General features: G+C 28.3%; 1 protein-coding gene across 2 annotated transcripts; it reads right to left on the reverse strand.

Annotated features, from left to right (window-relative positions):
- Positions 1 to 831: 831 nt before the first annotated feature.
- On the reverse strand, positions 832 to 7,691 carry LOC133789268 (glucan endo-1,3-beta-glucosidase 14). 2 transcript variants are annotated; one of them, XM_062227042.1, is made up of 4 exons: positions 7,498 to 7,691; positions 6,150 to 7,213; positions 5,183 to 5,272; positions 832 to 1,136 (listed from the first exon to the last, which is right to left on the reverse strand). In XM_062227042.1, the coding sequence occupies exons 1-3, from the start codon at positions 7,556 to 7,558 to the stop codon at positions 5,213 to 5,215; spliced, it is 1,185 nt and encodes a 394-aa protein (XP_062083026.1). In that variant the 5' UTR covers positions 7,559 to 7,691; the 3' UTR covers positions 832 to 1,136; positions 5,183 to 5,212. The 2 variants fall into 2 exon arrangements, with proteins under 2 accessions (XP_062083026.1, XP_062083025.1); XM_062227041.1 differs by lacking the exons at positions 832 to 1,136; positions 5,183 to 5,272 and having other exon boundaries at positions 6,001 to 7,213.
- Between the last annotated feature and the right edge of the window lie 7,657 nt (positions 7,692 to 15,348).

Consider the following 15,348-nt stretch of genomic DNA (forward strand, 5'->3'; position numbering starts at 1 on the left):
AAAAAATTAATAAAATATTTATAACTTAATAAATACGAAGAATGGATATTCATTTATTCATTAAGGAAAAAAAATCTAAAATAATTCAAGCTTACCTCATTCATTATAAAATTACTTTTACCATTTTTTTCTTTATATTTTTTTTTAATAAAATATTTTACTTTATCCATTAAAAGTGTTCTTTAGCAAAGCCAAAGGGTTTGTTCCCCTAATATTTTATATCACATCAATGAAAAACAGTAAATGATTGCTGATAGTCTTGATCAACATCAATGGTTTATACAATATGATAGATTGTGACCACTCATTAATAAATTCAAAAGAAAATTTGGGAACAACATTGACTGTGAGTAGATCAAAAGTATATAAATATAATTTTTCAAAAGAAAAAAAGTATATATATGGTTGAATTTCAATGTTACCACCCATAAATGCATTAATAATTATGATGATGTGCTAATATAGTGATATGGTATAGCAAGTTACTAACAAGTAAATATTTTTTTTTCTACATTAATTTTGAACTTAGTTATTATTTTCTTGCAATAATTAATGTTGTTTCTAACTAATGAGAAACACTAATTATATTTAGAAATTGACATGCATTTGAAAAATAAAAAGTTTACAATATTATATTTTTATAATAAATACACATTTTTCATCAAATAACCCTTCCAAAAATTTTAAAAAATCAAAATTTATTTTTAGAAATATTAATTAACAACTATGAATATAGATCATTGATCTTAATCCAATAATTAATATTAAAGTAACAATAATGAGAGGAGTAACTATTAAGCAATATATAATTATATATTTAAAAAAAAATCCTTGGTCAATTATATTTAAATTGAATAGTGACAATCCATATACAATATATATGACTTAAATGTCAACTCCTATAAATCTAATGAAATTACCCACCAAGCTAGTGACCTCAATTATTTAAATTTTCTCAAAGAATTGACTACAAGTGTATATTCTCACCCTTATTACTTCACTTTACTTTTTTTTTTTTTTTTTTTGAGATGAAAAATATATTCACTCCTTAAGGTCTCTAAATGTGTCAGCAAAAAAAAAATCCACATATTCTGCCATTGGATGCTGCAAAATTTGAAGCTGTTCAAGAAACCTCCCTACAAAGAATGAAGAGAATAATTCAGTGGATTCTTTGAGGAATAAAATTAGTAAATAAAAAGTTAATTATTATATGAAAATAAAATGCATGCATACTTGACAATTTTAGTGCTATCAAAAATGGCCAATGATGTTAAAATTATTATTTAAAAAATATATATATATATATATATAAGGAAGACTTCCTAATATTTTTTTTCTACATTAATTTCGAATTTAGTTATTATTTTTTTGTCATAATTAATGTTGTTTCTAACCAATGAAAAACACTAGCTATATTTAGAAATTGACATGCATTTGAAAAATAAAATTTTACAATATTATATTTTCATAATAAATACACGTTTTTCATCAGATAACCTAAAATTTGAAAAAATCAAAATTTAATTTTAGAAATATTAATTAACAACTATAAATATGAATTATTGATCTTAATATAATGACTAATATTAAAGTAACCATCCATAGTTAGTAACCATTAAAAAGTACACTCATATATATATATATATATATATATAAATTTATATATATATATGCAATAAATCAACACAGACCAACCTTTTCAACATAAATAGCCTGTACACAGATATTATATATGTATAATGCAAATATAAATTGTAGCAAAAATGGTCCCAAAGTTTTGAGAAAAATGTTTATATGAAAAATTAGGTGATGAAAATGAAAGGGACAATGGGACCAAAGACAAAGAGTGTCACTATTATATTTTCATACACTTTTTAAAAGCTTATTATATATCTTTTTCATTATTTAGAGGTGAAACTCATGCTTACCCAAAAGAAAAAAATAAAAGTGGTGTTTCTAACCTCCAATCAAATTTTACTATTTTTGTCAATTATCTAATGTGGCTACTATATTAGATATTTTTAATAGAATCTATATGTGGCTATCACCTCCAAAAAGAAAAGAAGAAAAAATCTATGTGGCTACAAATGAAAAAACAAATATATACAAATACATATATAAATATTAAATCAATAGATATTAATTTTGCCATTGAAAAATATTTTTCTAAATTTAATAAAAGATTTTAAAAAAATATAAATTCTCTTTTTGAATTTATCTATAAGTGTTTAACTTATATTGAATTTAACTCTTAAATTTTCAAGAAAAAAATATTTTACTATTATTGCTATTTAAATCTAAAAATATCTTCCAAACAGAGAGCAAGTGTTTTCCAATGTAATTTTCAATTATAAATGTTCCTTTATCATCTTGTTTGGGTAAAATTGACAAGTTAACATAAGATTATATAAATAAAATAATGATAAATTATGTAAAATGAGATGAATATTTGCATCATTAATAATATAGGCAGTGAATTTTGTTTTCTATTAAAAAAAAAATCAAAACTCATATTTTATGCCAGACATATTTGTTTATAATGATTAACAACCGTTTGATCAATTTAATTATTAATTAACGATTCTAAAAGCATAATGCATTCACTAACAAAAAAAAGTCCACTCTCTCATAATATATAAACATTTTTTTTGTTAATATGTTTTCTAATTTACAAAACTAAATATATATATATAGCAATAATGTGTATATATATTATCTAAACATTCACACATGAATATATAATGAAGTGGATTCGGCCATCTGTAAATCTTATCCCTTGTTTTTGATACTTATATGGTCCATGATGTTGAAAGCCACCAAACATTATATAATGGTATTCCTATTATTATTTTTTTCTCAAATAATTAAAAAAAAAAATGATTCGTATGTTGATTTTTCTCATATATATATGAAAAAGAGTTGTGTATAAATGAGTGGGAAAATTATCTATCAATATATCATAATATAAAAATAGTGTTAGTTATCTGTTTTTGACCACCCAACAAATTTTGAAGAATCAATCCTAGTCATTATTATTATTATATATATATATATGGCAGCATTTCGGTGCAGCCAAACTACATTTCGTCACTCAAATAATTTTTTTTTCTCAATTTCTTTTTGAGTGTACATTGTTGTCATTTAAGACATCATGCAAATTTTCAAAAAATTATGAATAGTTTACAGTGCAGAAAACAAGGTTCAAACAGTTGAATTTTACAAGCGCATACAAAAAATAGACACGCGTGCAACAACTTTGTTTTCGGCACCATAAATCATTCAAAAAATTTTAAAAATTTGTTGGATGTCTTAAATGACAACAATGTACACTGTCATAAAAAAAAAAAAATTAAGTGTCGAATCAATGCCTTAGCTGCACCGAAGTGCTACCCTAATTAATTAACTAGGCTGCTAATCGCCATTGTTGAAAAATATCAATCTAATAAGGTGGCATATTGACCTTAATATCATAAATTATGATAAATGTCAATTCACCAATATAAAAGATTGAGTTAGTGAAGCCTAAAAACTTAAAAGAATCTAGGATTGAGACAGATAGTGACATGTATATTTAACAACAACAACAACAAATGGGGTTCTTGTAAAAATAAATTTAACTTTGAATGAACAAAAAAAAAATTGGTATTTTTCAAAACATTCCAAGTGGAATATAAGAGAAGAAAAGGTTTCTTTTTTCTTTCTTTGATGGGAACCTAATTTGGACTTTTGTAAGGCTTAAGACAACAAGAATTTTGTTAACAAAAAGAAGAAAAAAAAGATTCACATGCACGATTGCAAGTGGAAAAAACTATTAGAGAAAAAAAAAAAAGTAGGATTAAGTTCATAAAATGATGAGCTTGGTACAGCTCTTAAGAACATAAATACATGTAAACCCTAACATTATATTATAATTTTGTATACAATGACATGTGTGTGTATAACTATAATTATATATATGGAAATTTATTCATTTGGTACCCTTTGTTTTTGCAAAGTATCATTCTGACACATTTTGTTTTCAATAATGCTCATATGATACCCTGTATTTTGAAAACATAGATATTTGGTATCCTAATTGATAAAATTTTGTCAAAATAACCAAATTGTCAGCAGTTATATATAATTTGTAGATCGTATGATTGAGAGTAATTTAATTAAATTGGTACAATTTTATTAATTAAAATTGAATTTAGGGTACCAAATATGTACAATTTCAAAATACAGGTACTAATTATGTACGATTTTAAAATACAGGGTACTAAATATGTACGATTTCAAAATACAGAGTACCAAAATGATACTTTGCAAAAATACAGGTATCAAATGGTTACCTGCCTATTTATATATATATATATATATGTCATAGATACCATTTTTTTTCATAAGAAACTACTTTCCACCGAGTGATTCCTGAGCTTTTCTTTCTCAAATATCATGATCACTATGATCTAAAAAGCTTAATATTCTAAACTACTTTTGGAATTTTTTGAAAATGAAACAAAGGGAAAAATTGCAATCAAAATCAAGGTGAAAAGGATCTTAGTAACTTTTAGTATTCATGTTGTTAGAAAAATATCAATCTAAAAATTGAACTATACATCTAAATATATATATACACACACGGAAGATGATTACTACCCATAGATATGTACTAATAATTATGATGAGGTGGCAACATAGTGACTTGATATAACAAGTTACCAACAGGTAAATATATATATTTTTATATTAATTTCGAATTTAGTTTTTCTTTTTGCCATAATTAATGTTGTTTTCAACCAATAAGAAGCACTAGTTATATTTAGAAATTGATATGCATTTGAAAAATAAAATATAAATAAACGTTTTTCATCAGGTAACCCATCAAAAAATTTTAAAAAATCAAAATTTATTTTTAGAAATATTACGTAACAATTATAAATATAGATAATTGATCTTAATCCAATTATTAATATTAAAGTAATCATCCATGAGTAGTAACCATTAAGAATACACTCATATATATATTCATATTACACTACCAAAAATTTAAATTTTATTGGGTGTATTAATACAAATTTGTAAACTATATTTGTAATAATATTCTTAATGCTTGCCTAGTTATAGAAATGGAAAATGAAAGTGTCTAAATAATAAAAATAGTGAGGAAAAAAAAGGAAATAAAGTTGATCATGTTTGTTACCTGTTAAAACTCTCTCTGTCTTCTTCAATTTTAATCAATGGTTATTAAGTAGGTTGTAAGAAATATTAGAAAATTAAATATGGACAACACCTGCCAAAACCAAAAATTAAATCAGATCATTTCTCAACTATTATTATTATTATTTCCTATTTAGTTTCATGCTCTTATTAAATAATTCCCATTCAAAAATCTATTCATTAAATAAATATTAAAAGTATGATCTTGATTTTAAGTTTGAGTTATTATTTATGTAGTAGGTACTAAAATATTATACCAAACTGCCGTGATAATTTTATTTAACAAAATAAATTCATTTTAGGTGGGATATATTATTTTAAAACAGTGCTATCGTTAGTTTAGTTGTTGTAATATTTTGGTATATATATTTATGTATATAAAAAAATGAGTATTTTTTATAATTATGGATTTTATGTCATTACTGTAAAAAAAAAATATGATTATTATATATTTTTTTAATTTGTATGAGAAAATTTATTAAAGAAAAAAAATATGAGAAACACAATTGTTAACTACCTAAATATGAAAAAACTTAATTAAGAGTAAAATTATGCTATAAACTAATTTTTATAAAAATGTGAAAATTATTAGAAAAAGTCATAGAATAAGTTTTTTTTTTTTGTTGAAAAAAAATGCATATTTTTGCAAATTTTATATAAAATGTAATTTCCTAAAAAAAAAAAAAATACCAAAACTATCAATAAAAAAACATAAAATTTTATTATAGATTTAGCTAGAACAACTTAATTAAATGTTGAAGCTTTATAAATAAATACATAATTTAGGGAGTAAAATGTAAATTACAAAAACTAACTAAATATTATTAAATTATATTAATACAACAAATCGACCAAAAAATTGAGTTTAAATATATTTTAAACTATTCTAAATAAATAAAAAATAGAAAAATGAAAAAAGAAGAGAAACCAAGAAAGACCAGATTTCTTACATGAATAACAGAAGAAGAAGCTGAAGAAAAAAATGAAGAAGAAGAATTTTCCAGAGCCAGCTCCGGTAGATAACCCTGCAACCCAATATTATAGACCGGAGTCCCATCAGGATAGTACAGTCCATAGTTCCTTTCCGACGCCGGACCAGGCTTCATATTCTCATTGAAAAGGGCAAAAACGTAAATATCCACCGGCACCGTTGGATTCGCCGGAGTACCCTGGTTCTGCTGGATTCTCTTCAAGAGGTTTCCATTATAAACCTCTGCATTTTCCGGCGTTGCTCCGGCCTCGTTGGCATCCCCCTTAGAGGGCCAACCAGTCTCGGAGATTCTCACCTCGACGCCGGAGTGGCCCAAAGCTTTAATGGCGGCGTAAACGGCGTCAATCTGAGCGTACAACATGTTGTCGTAGTGGAGATTCGTGTTGGGATCGGTCATCCCCTGGTTTGGCCGGAAGAGAACGTAGTCTAACGGGACTTCGTTTGGGCTGTCTTTGTAAGCGAAGTAAGGGTAGGCGTTGATTAAAAATGGTGTCTTGGTTTGGGCGTGGAAGTTGAGAATCGGGTTGAGATACTCCGCCAGATCTTGCCGGAATGTTCCGGCGGAAGGTGGGTAGGAGCTGGCTAGAATGGTGAGGGAATGAGCCGTCGTTACGCTGACTCTCTTTTCGAGACCCAAATTGACGAGTGTGTTGTAGACGGTTTGCATGGCCGGGAATAGAAACGACATTAGTTGGGTGTCGTTTAGGTTGAAGACTTCGTTTCCGACGACGATGGATGTGATTTGGGTCTGAGGAAGGTGAGGTGAGACGTGGGATTCGATCCAAGCTTGGGCTTTGATTGGGTCACCCATGTTTTGGAGATTCTCGTTGCCGAGACCGATTATGAAGTCCACTTGGGTGTTTGAGAAGGCTTTGAGCACGTTCGGATCGGCGTCGTAGAGCTTTACTCTGCTGATGTTCAGAGATTGGAGGAGGACCGCTACTCGCGACGGCGACGGGAGGTTGTTCGCGATTTGGCCGTAGTTTATTCCCACACCTATGCTCGCCACGTGTACTGCGGAATCTGAGAAAATACACAGAAAAGAAAGTTCTGGTTAAAAAACGTAACACAATGCTCTGTTTGGTTACTGAGAAAACAGAGCAAAGTAAGAAACTCGGTTAGTTGAGTGATTTTCGGTTCTTCTTTTTCAAAAACACGAAAGACCCAATTTAACAAACTCGAAACTTTTTCCAAAAAGAGAGTCTTTTTGACATCAACTCAATCACACACTTCACACAAGACATAAATCAACTTTTCTTACACATTCTCGGAAACCAAACATAAGAAAGAAAGTGGTAATAACATACCTGAGAAAGTGAGAAGGAGCAGAATAATCGGGCCCAAGAAGATAGAAGAAGAGCTGGCCATTACTGATCGGAGAGAGAGAACAACCACCGCCACTGGAGCCAGCCAAACCCAACTCCCAACGACGACGTTTTTCCACTCTTGCCAGCTAAACCTACCTCGTTACGATTTAAAGTTATGAAAATATAAATCTATATATATATATATTTATATACACGCAAGCGAAAACGAAACGGGTATTCTCACGACGAGTATGCGTATGGGTTTTGATTTTGTGTACTCGGGATTTTTTCACATTACGGTGGGCCTTCACTCGCTTTGTTTCTATTGGCCAATTCTTTGCTTACACGTGTCTTGTTGAATTATTAGTCAACATGTGCTTATTTTACCGACGTATTATTTGTTTTTTTAATATTATTTTAATTGTTTCTTATTTACTTGAAATTTTATGAGTAAAACCTGAAAAAGGGAAAGAGGGGTCAAAGTCAAACCATTCGTCTGTTTCTTTCTATTTTAATTTTCCATGTTTTTTACATTTTATATTTGTGAAAATAAAATTCTATTTGTGTCGTATTGAGTTGCCATTTCTATTTTATAATACCTATGTGGATATCCCAAGTTGTATCATATTCATATTGTTCACTTACTCATTTTCTATCTTAACTAGTTTGGTACTTTTTTTCTTCTCTTATTCTTGTTACCTCTTTAATTATTGTTATTTTTTTAACAATCATAGGATTATCTAAGTTGATGTAAAATAAAATAATATCTTTTTGTTGTACTAAATTTTTAGCATGATGATGCAACTAGTGATATGGTTAAACACATTCAATATATGTTAAATTGAATTGTGAGGGCTCAAGCCCCACCTCAAAAAACAAATTATTTGAAAATTTAATTAAATATTTTAACATAATTGAAGAAAATAAGAATAAAAGCCCTTACTAATACTCTAAATTTATTAAAAGTCTCACTTCTGGCCAAAGTCTGGCTCTGTCACTGCTCATAGCCTCCACCCAACCCACTCATGAACGCCCTAATATCCCCAAGCAAGGGCATCACTAAGATGAGATGTTCGTTGGATGAAGTCGTGAAAGAGATACCAGCGTCACTTTCAACACACTCGCCCAAAAATCAACAATGAATAACTTATTGAAGCAACCGACTACATTACTATTTTTTAGAGACACAGAAGCCTGAAACAATCTATATATCGCAGGAATTAGCATGTTTGGGAAACAGAGTGTCACCGTTAGCTCCACTCATCTCCTCTACTATAAATATTGAAATGTATACAATGTAAAAGGTTATGAAATCCTGCCACCCTTAAGAGCGTTTACTTTGTAATTTATATCTCAAGAACAGTACAATTGCTCAGTGTAATTGTCCTCGTTGGTTTATTCACTTGCCATTTTCTCTCTTAACTAGTTTGGTACTTTTTTTTCTTTTCTTCTTATTACATATTTAATTATTGTAACTATTTTTTTTAACTACCATAGCATTGTCTAAGTTGATGTAAATTGTTACACCCAAAATTTAGAATAGGAATTATGGTTTGGAAAGATAGGCTCATAAAATGTAAGCTCGAAATAAGCAAAAGCGCCACGTCATCAGCGTTGTGTGGAATAGGTTTGACAGTCTCGCTCGGTATTAAGACGACAACGATGGAATTGGTAAGCTCAGAACTGTGTGCAATCTCGAAGATGTTTCGAGGTTACATATCAAGCCTGAAGATACAATCACAAAGGGTTCAACACTTGTATAAATTTCTGATTTGTTCTTATTGATGATTGAGTATCAATCGGGAAGGTTCGAGCCTAAGCATTGCAAGGTTAATTAAAATGACGAGCTCGTGATGTTGGTCAGCCTCGAAAGTATGTACGTTATATGTTCGAGATCGGTAATCGCGAGATTGATAATCTAGTTTGAATACGGTTACTGTTTGAAAATCCCTATTTCTTTGAGATTTGTTGTAATTTGATAATGGTGGTGACATATTATGTAATGAATGCATTTATTTGTATTTATTTGAAATTTGAATTATAACTTCTAGAAATAAGAAGGAAGATATTTTGTAAACCAATCTATAAATAGATTGGAGAAATTCATTTGTAGATACACTGAAATTGGTACTAGGAATACTCTGCTAAAAATTATTTTCTAAAAGCTTTGAGAGATTTTTATCATTCAATAATATTGACTCGTGTACTATGCACATTTTAACTGCTGAACCACATAAAATATCGTGTATTTTTTATTGATTTTCCTAATTCTGTATTTAGTGTTATTCTATTTTAAGTTGACGAAAAATTGTGTCAACATAAACTATACTTATTTTAAAAATAAAATAATATCTCTTAAATATTTGCATCTTTCATAATATTATTTTGGAAGGCTAAAAATGTAAAATGTAAAATATATATATATATATTTGAGAGGGACCATATATATAATTTTTTAAAAAATGCATGTAAAAATTATTAAAATTATGAGGGGGCCAAGACCCTTATGATATAACATGTGACTTTGTCCTTGCTTATCATATGACAGATAACTCTAAATATTCACATATTTATTATAAAGGAATTCAATTTATTTTGAGTGGCTAATGTAAAACTCATCCAAATAGATGGATTTTAAATTTTCTTTTTATTATGGAAGATATCACTCCGTTTATTCATGATCTACTTTTTTTTTCCCTCCACTATTTATTATGTAATTACTGAGGAGCCTCAATAATAATTATTATTATTTTTTAAAAAAATATATATCACAACGATATTTTAGATTTAGTTGTTTATAGATTTTACATTTTTGTTTTTGGAAGTATAAATATAAATGAATATGATATAACGAGATTTTTGGCTAATGAATATATTTTTATTATTATTTTTTTGAAAAAAAAACTCTTCAAATTTTTTTTTAAAAAAAAAGAAAAACAAAATTTAAGGGTAAGAAAGAAGATCATGCCTTGATTTTTTTTTTTTTATCATCGTTATTCTTTGTATAATTATGATTGAGTTTATATTTTTTGGGACCCTATGTTTTATCCAATTATTTGTTTAGACTCTATATTTTGACAAATTTCTTTTTAGACTCTGTATTTTGTAAAATAATTCAAATAGACCCTTAAGTCCAATTTTGATGAAGAAAAAATTAAATATAACAGTATAATTGTTAGACATTTTTTAAAAAATTTTAGTTTGGTGAATTATTTGTAATCTTAGCTCAGAAAACTTTGACCAAAATCGAGTTCAATACACATAGTACAACCAAATAATTTGATAAAATATAATATCCAAAAAAATATAATCCCTTGTTCAAATCTCATATAAAAGTTATTTGTTGGTGAATAAGGACTGTATATCTAGTCAAGAGAAAATTACCATAATAAAATATTTAAAATACAAATTAAAACTAATATTGAAAAAATAATAATAAGGTCGAAGAATAAAGTAAAGCAACGGATTATATTTTTTCATGTCATTTTATATAACGAGTGATGAATGAATTTTACACGTGGCAACTCCATAGACAGGTGTCGGCAGGAGAATCTTTCATTGGCTGAAAAGCCAAAAAAAACTAAAACAAAAAATGTTTTCATTAGCTTTTTTGGAAGGTCCCAAGAGGATCTGAAAATATTTATGAGGAAAAAGATATATTAATTATTTATTATGACAAATTGAAATTAAATACCGAAAAAATGATAAAATAATTAATTATTAATTTTAAAAATATATATAAATTAATAATAAATAAAAGAGAGGGAAGGTAATGCTGACGGGAATCTTAGCTGAGCGCACGTGTTAGTCACCGCCCTAAGGCGGGTTCTTCGGTTGCACATAGTACAGACTTCACTATCGCACGTGTCATGTCTTGTCCCCTTTGTGATATCACATTTTTTAATGTAAAATAACATACCAAAAATACCCAATTATTCTCCTAAAAGTACAAATTTAAAAAAAGAAAAAATTGGAGGGGCTTCTTTCGTATTTCTCATATTGGCACAATATTTTTTATAATTATGTATATTGTAGTTATTTAGACTATTCTGTAAATTTTTAGAATTTTGAATAATTTATATTGCCAAAAATTAGGTTCGAACATGTCGTTTTCCACGCGCATAAAATAATTAATCACACGTACAACAACTTGTTTTTAAACTAATTTTCGGAACGGCAAATTATTTGAAATTTTCTAAAAATTTACAGGTTGCTCTAAATAACTAGAATATACACGATTATAAAAAAAAATCACGTCGAAAACTGTTCACGAATTGAGAATACAAAAAAGCCATTTTTGAAACCCCTACCGTAAAAAATTTCCAAATTGCTTATATTGAATGTTAGTAAAGAAAAAAAAAAAACCTTATATTCACCCTTTTCTTATCTTTCATATTCTAAAATTATACTTTTTTTTCAAGGATAAAAATAATGTATATAAAAATGTGAAGACAAAAATAATAAAATTTATATATTTAATATTGTTTTAGAGGAATTTAAAGACTTGAGAAAGAAAAAATAATAAAGAGAATTTCTAAATTAATAAGTAATTTAGTTTATTAATTATAAGTAAGATGCATACATACATATTTTTAAAATATTAAATATAAGTCACCCTTAGTCAAATAATTACAAATTCTACAATATTAATGTAAAAAAAAAAAAACTATTAATCCAAAATCTAACAATTCACCCCTTAAAAAATTTCAATTAAGGAGTCTTCAAAATTTCACAAATATATATTTAATTATTTATGGAAATGAATTGAATGTGTATATATATATATATATTTTAGTATTTCATGTATATTGTTTTTAGGTTTGGATATATTTTGTGAGTTAAGCATACTTTGTTTGACCTCTTTTATGTATCCCAATCCAAATTCGAACTCGACATAACCCGCCCAAAACTCGAAACTTGAATCCGAGATGATACGAGTCATTTCCAAACATATGAGTTTCAAGAGCTCTCTCAAACCTATACCTAAACCTAGGGGTGAGCATCTAAACCGGCAAATCGCGGCGACCGACTGCACCGCACCACACTACACCGCAAACTACGGTGTCAAAAGCATAATAGTTCGGTATGGTTTGTATCTTAGTTAAACTGTGCGGTGCGGTACAGTGCGCGGTTTGGCGGTGTGAAATTTTGGTTTGCACCACACTGCACCGCGTACTTACAAATATATTAAAAAAATTTAAACTTTACATATATACCATTTTTTAGTAATCTAATCTGAAACTAGGAGCTCACTTACATTAGGATATAACCTTATTCTCTAACACATCATACATGACAACAACTTCTTCCACTCTCATCTCATTTGCGCCTCCTCCCTATTACCATCTCTATCTCACACATATTTTTTAACACACTTACACCGTGGAAAACCACTCAAACCACACCGCAAAAAATGGTCTGGTTTGGTCGGTTTGGTGCAACCAAATCACACTGCATGGTGTGTTCTAGCTACTACATCTCACTTGTAGCGTGGTGTATTAAAAAGTGTTCAAACCGCCCAAACCACACCGTACACACCCCTACCTAAACCCGAAAAATTCAAACCCGAAATCCAATTAACTGACTTGTATGCATCCCTGAATAAGACCGAACCCTCAAGAAAACTAGATCTTGTATGTACACTAACATTGCATGAACATAGAGTATGAAGTATGAACACATACAAGAGTATGGGTACTAATCTTATTATTTAGATATTTCAAGAGTTTCATAATTCTACGCAAAGGACTCTCCCTCCCCAAACTTTTCAAGGTATTGAAATTCTTTGACAAACTAATATATAGAGAGTTCTTTGATGATTAAAACACAGTTTGAAGAAGTTTCAAATAATGGTAATTTTAATTTAGACGATTAATGGATTAGGTCACTTTCAAATTGGGTCATTATTAGCTTTAATCTTTTGAAGCTATGTGGAAATTTGGTGAAGCATCTAGTCATAATCCATGTCGACATGGGTTTTAGGCCCATTAAAAACTATATGAACATAAAAAGAGGCAAAGTGACAAAATAAAAAGACAGATTAGTCAAATTATTCATCGATTATTGTTTGTGTGTCATCTCATTATATTTATGGTAACCAAAGCACTTGCGTAAGCACCCTTTTCTCAATTTCTCTTAATAAAATTTAGTCAATCACCATGTCACTCAATTGAACAAAAGATTGAAAAAAAATCAAGTTTGCGCAAAGGAGATTGCCGATCTAGTTTTCTTCTACTTTAGCTGTTAGGGTTAGGAGTGTTCATTGGTCGGTTTAGGCAGGTTTGATGGATTTTAGACAAACTCAAACTTATAATCAGGTTGGTACTTTTCAACCCGTAACACACCAAATTAAAAAAAATTGAAGTTCAACCCCGCCCAAACCGCCAAAACTTTTTTTTTTAGAAAAATTTCTAAAAAAGTCATTTTTCACTAATTTATTTTATTATTTTCTTTATTTTTAGTTTGTATTTGTAACTAAAATAATTGTTACTTTAAAATATAGGGTATTTTTATAATATTTTTTTTAATATAGTTTTATATATGTATAATTAATAATTAAATAAATATAAAATTAAAAAAAGTAGACAAATCCTTAATTAGGCGGGTTGCAAAAAATTTAAACCTGCCCAATATAATAATTGGGTGGTTTGAAATGAAAGTCAGATTTTTCTTGTTGCATTTTTTGTCAGTTTTTTCGGGTTGGTTTGAAAGGGTTATTTGGGTTGGGCGGGTTGCAATTTTTTTTGCACAACCCTAGTTAGAGTGCGATCATACCAGCACTAATGCATCAAATCTTATCAATACTCCTTCGTAGTTAAGCGTATTAGGGCAACAATAATATACTAGGTTGGGTGACCTCTCATTTAGGAAGTCCTTTTGTTGTGCCTTAACAATTCATTATCAAAACATAGAAAAGATATAAAAAGACTGATTAGTCAAACTAAAATTATTCATTCCATGATTGATTTTGTGTCATCTTATTAAATTTTTGGTAGTCAAAGCACTTACAGAGCCCTTTTAAGTTTATCTTAATATTTAATCGATTTCTGCAAAGGAAATTGCGAACTAGTTTTTTTTCCTTCTTAGTTGGTAGGGTGCGATCATATACCAACACTAATGTATGGTATTCTATCATAATTAAGCAAATTTGGGCGAGAGTAGTACTAAGATAGACAACCTTCTGAGTATTCTCGGGTCGCACCCTAAAACTTTATTATATGAAAAAGATATGGATGTATTTGTTAATATTTTTATTAGAGTAATACTATGAGACACTATATGCAACACATTTGTATTATTATGGTGTTAAGCACAATTATTGTGCCTCTTAACATTATTCGAGTTATATTCACACGGTATAAATATATAAATATACCCATTTTTTTTTTGTTAAAAACAATTATTATCAAGTAAAATAACTAAAAGCTACAATTTTACATTTTTAGTTCTATTTATAAAATTTTAAGTTTAGTTAGTACTATGCATTTCTAATAAAATGAAAACTCTATTTTTTCCATTTATATTTTATATTTCTAATATCTAATAAATAAATAAATAAATAATAATAATAAACTCATTAGAAAAAAAAAAATTGGTGAAAATTACTTCTTTTTTTGAGTGATTTTGCACTTTGACCTACTTTTGATAATTTTTTGCAAAATGACCTCTGTCTAAAATTCGACCAGTTGTCTAAATTTTTTGACTAGTTGTCTAAAATTTTCGACCGGCTGTTTGAATTTTTCAACTATCTGTCTAAATTTGTGACTAGCTGTCTAAATTATGAGAGATCATTTTGCAAAAGAATTATTAATACTAAGCTAGAGTGCAAAATGACTTTAAAAAATATGTCAG

Source organism: Humulus lupulus, chromosome 7 (assembly GCF_963169125.1).
Source record: "Humulus lupulus chromosome 7, drHumLupu1.1, whole genome shotgun sequence".
Lineage (NCBI taxonomy): Eukaryota > Viridiplantae > Streptophyta > Magnoliopsida > Rosales > Cannabaceae > Humulus > Humulus lupulus.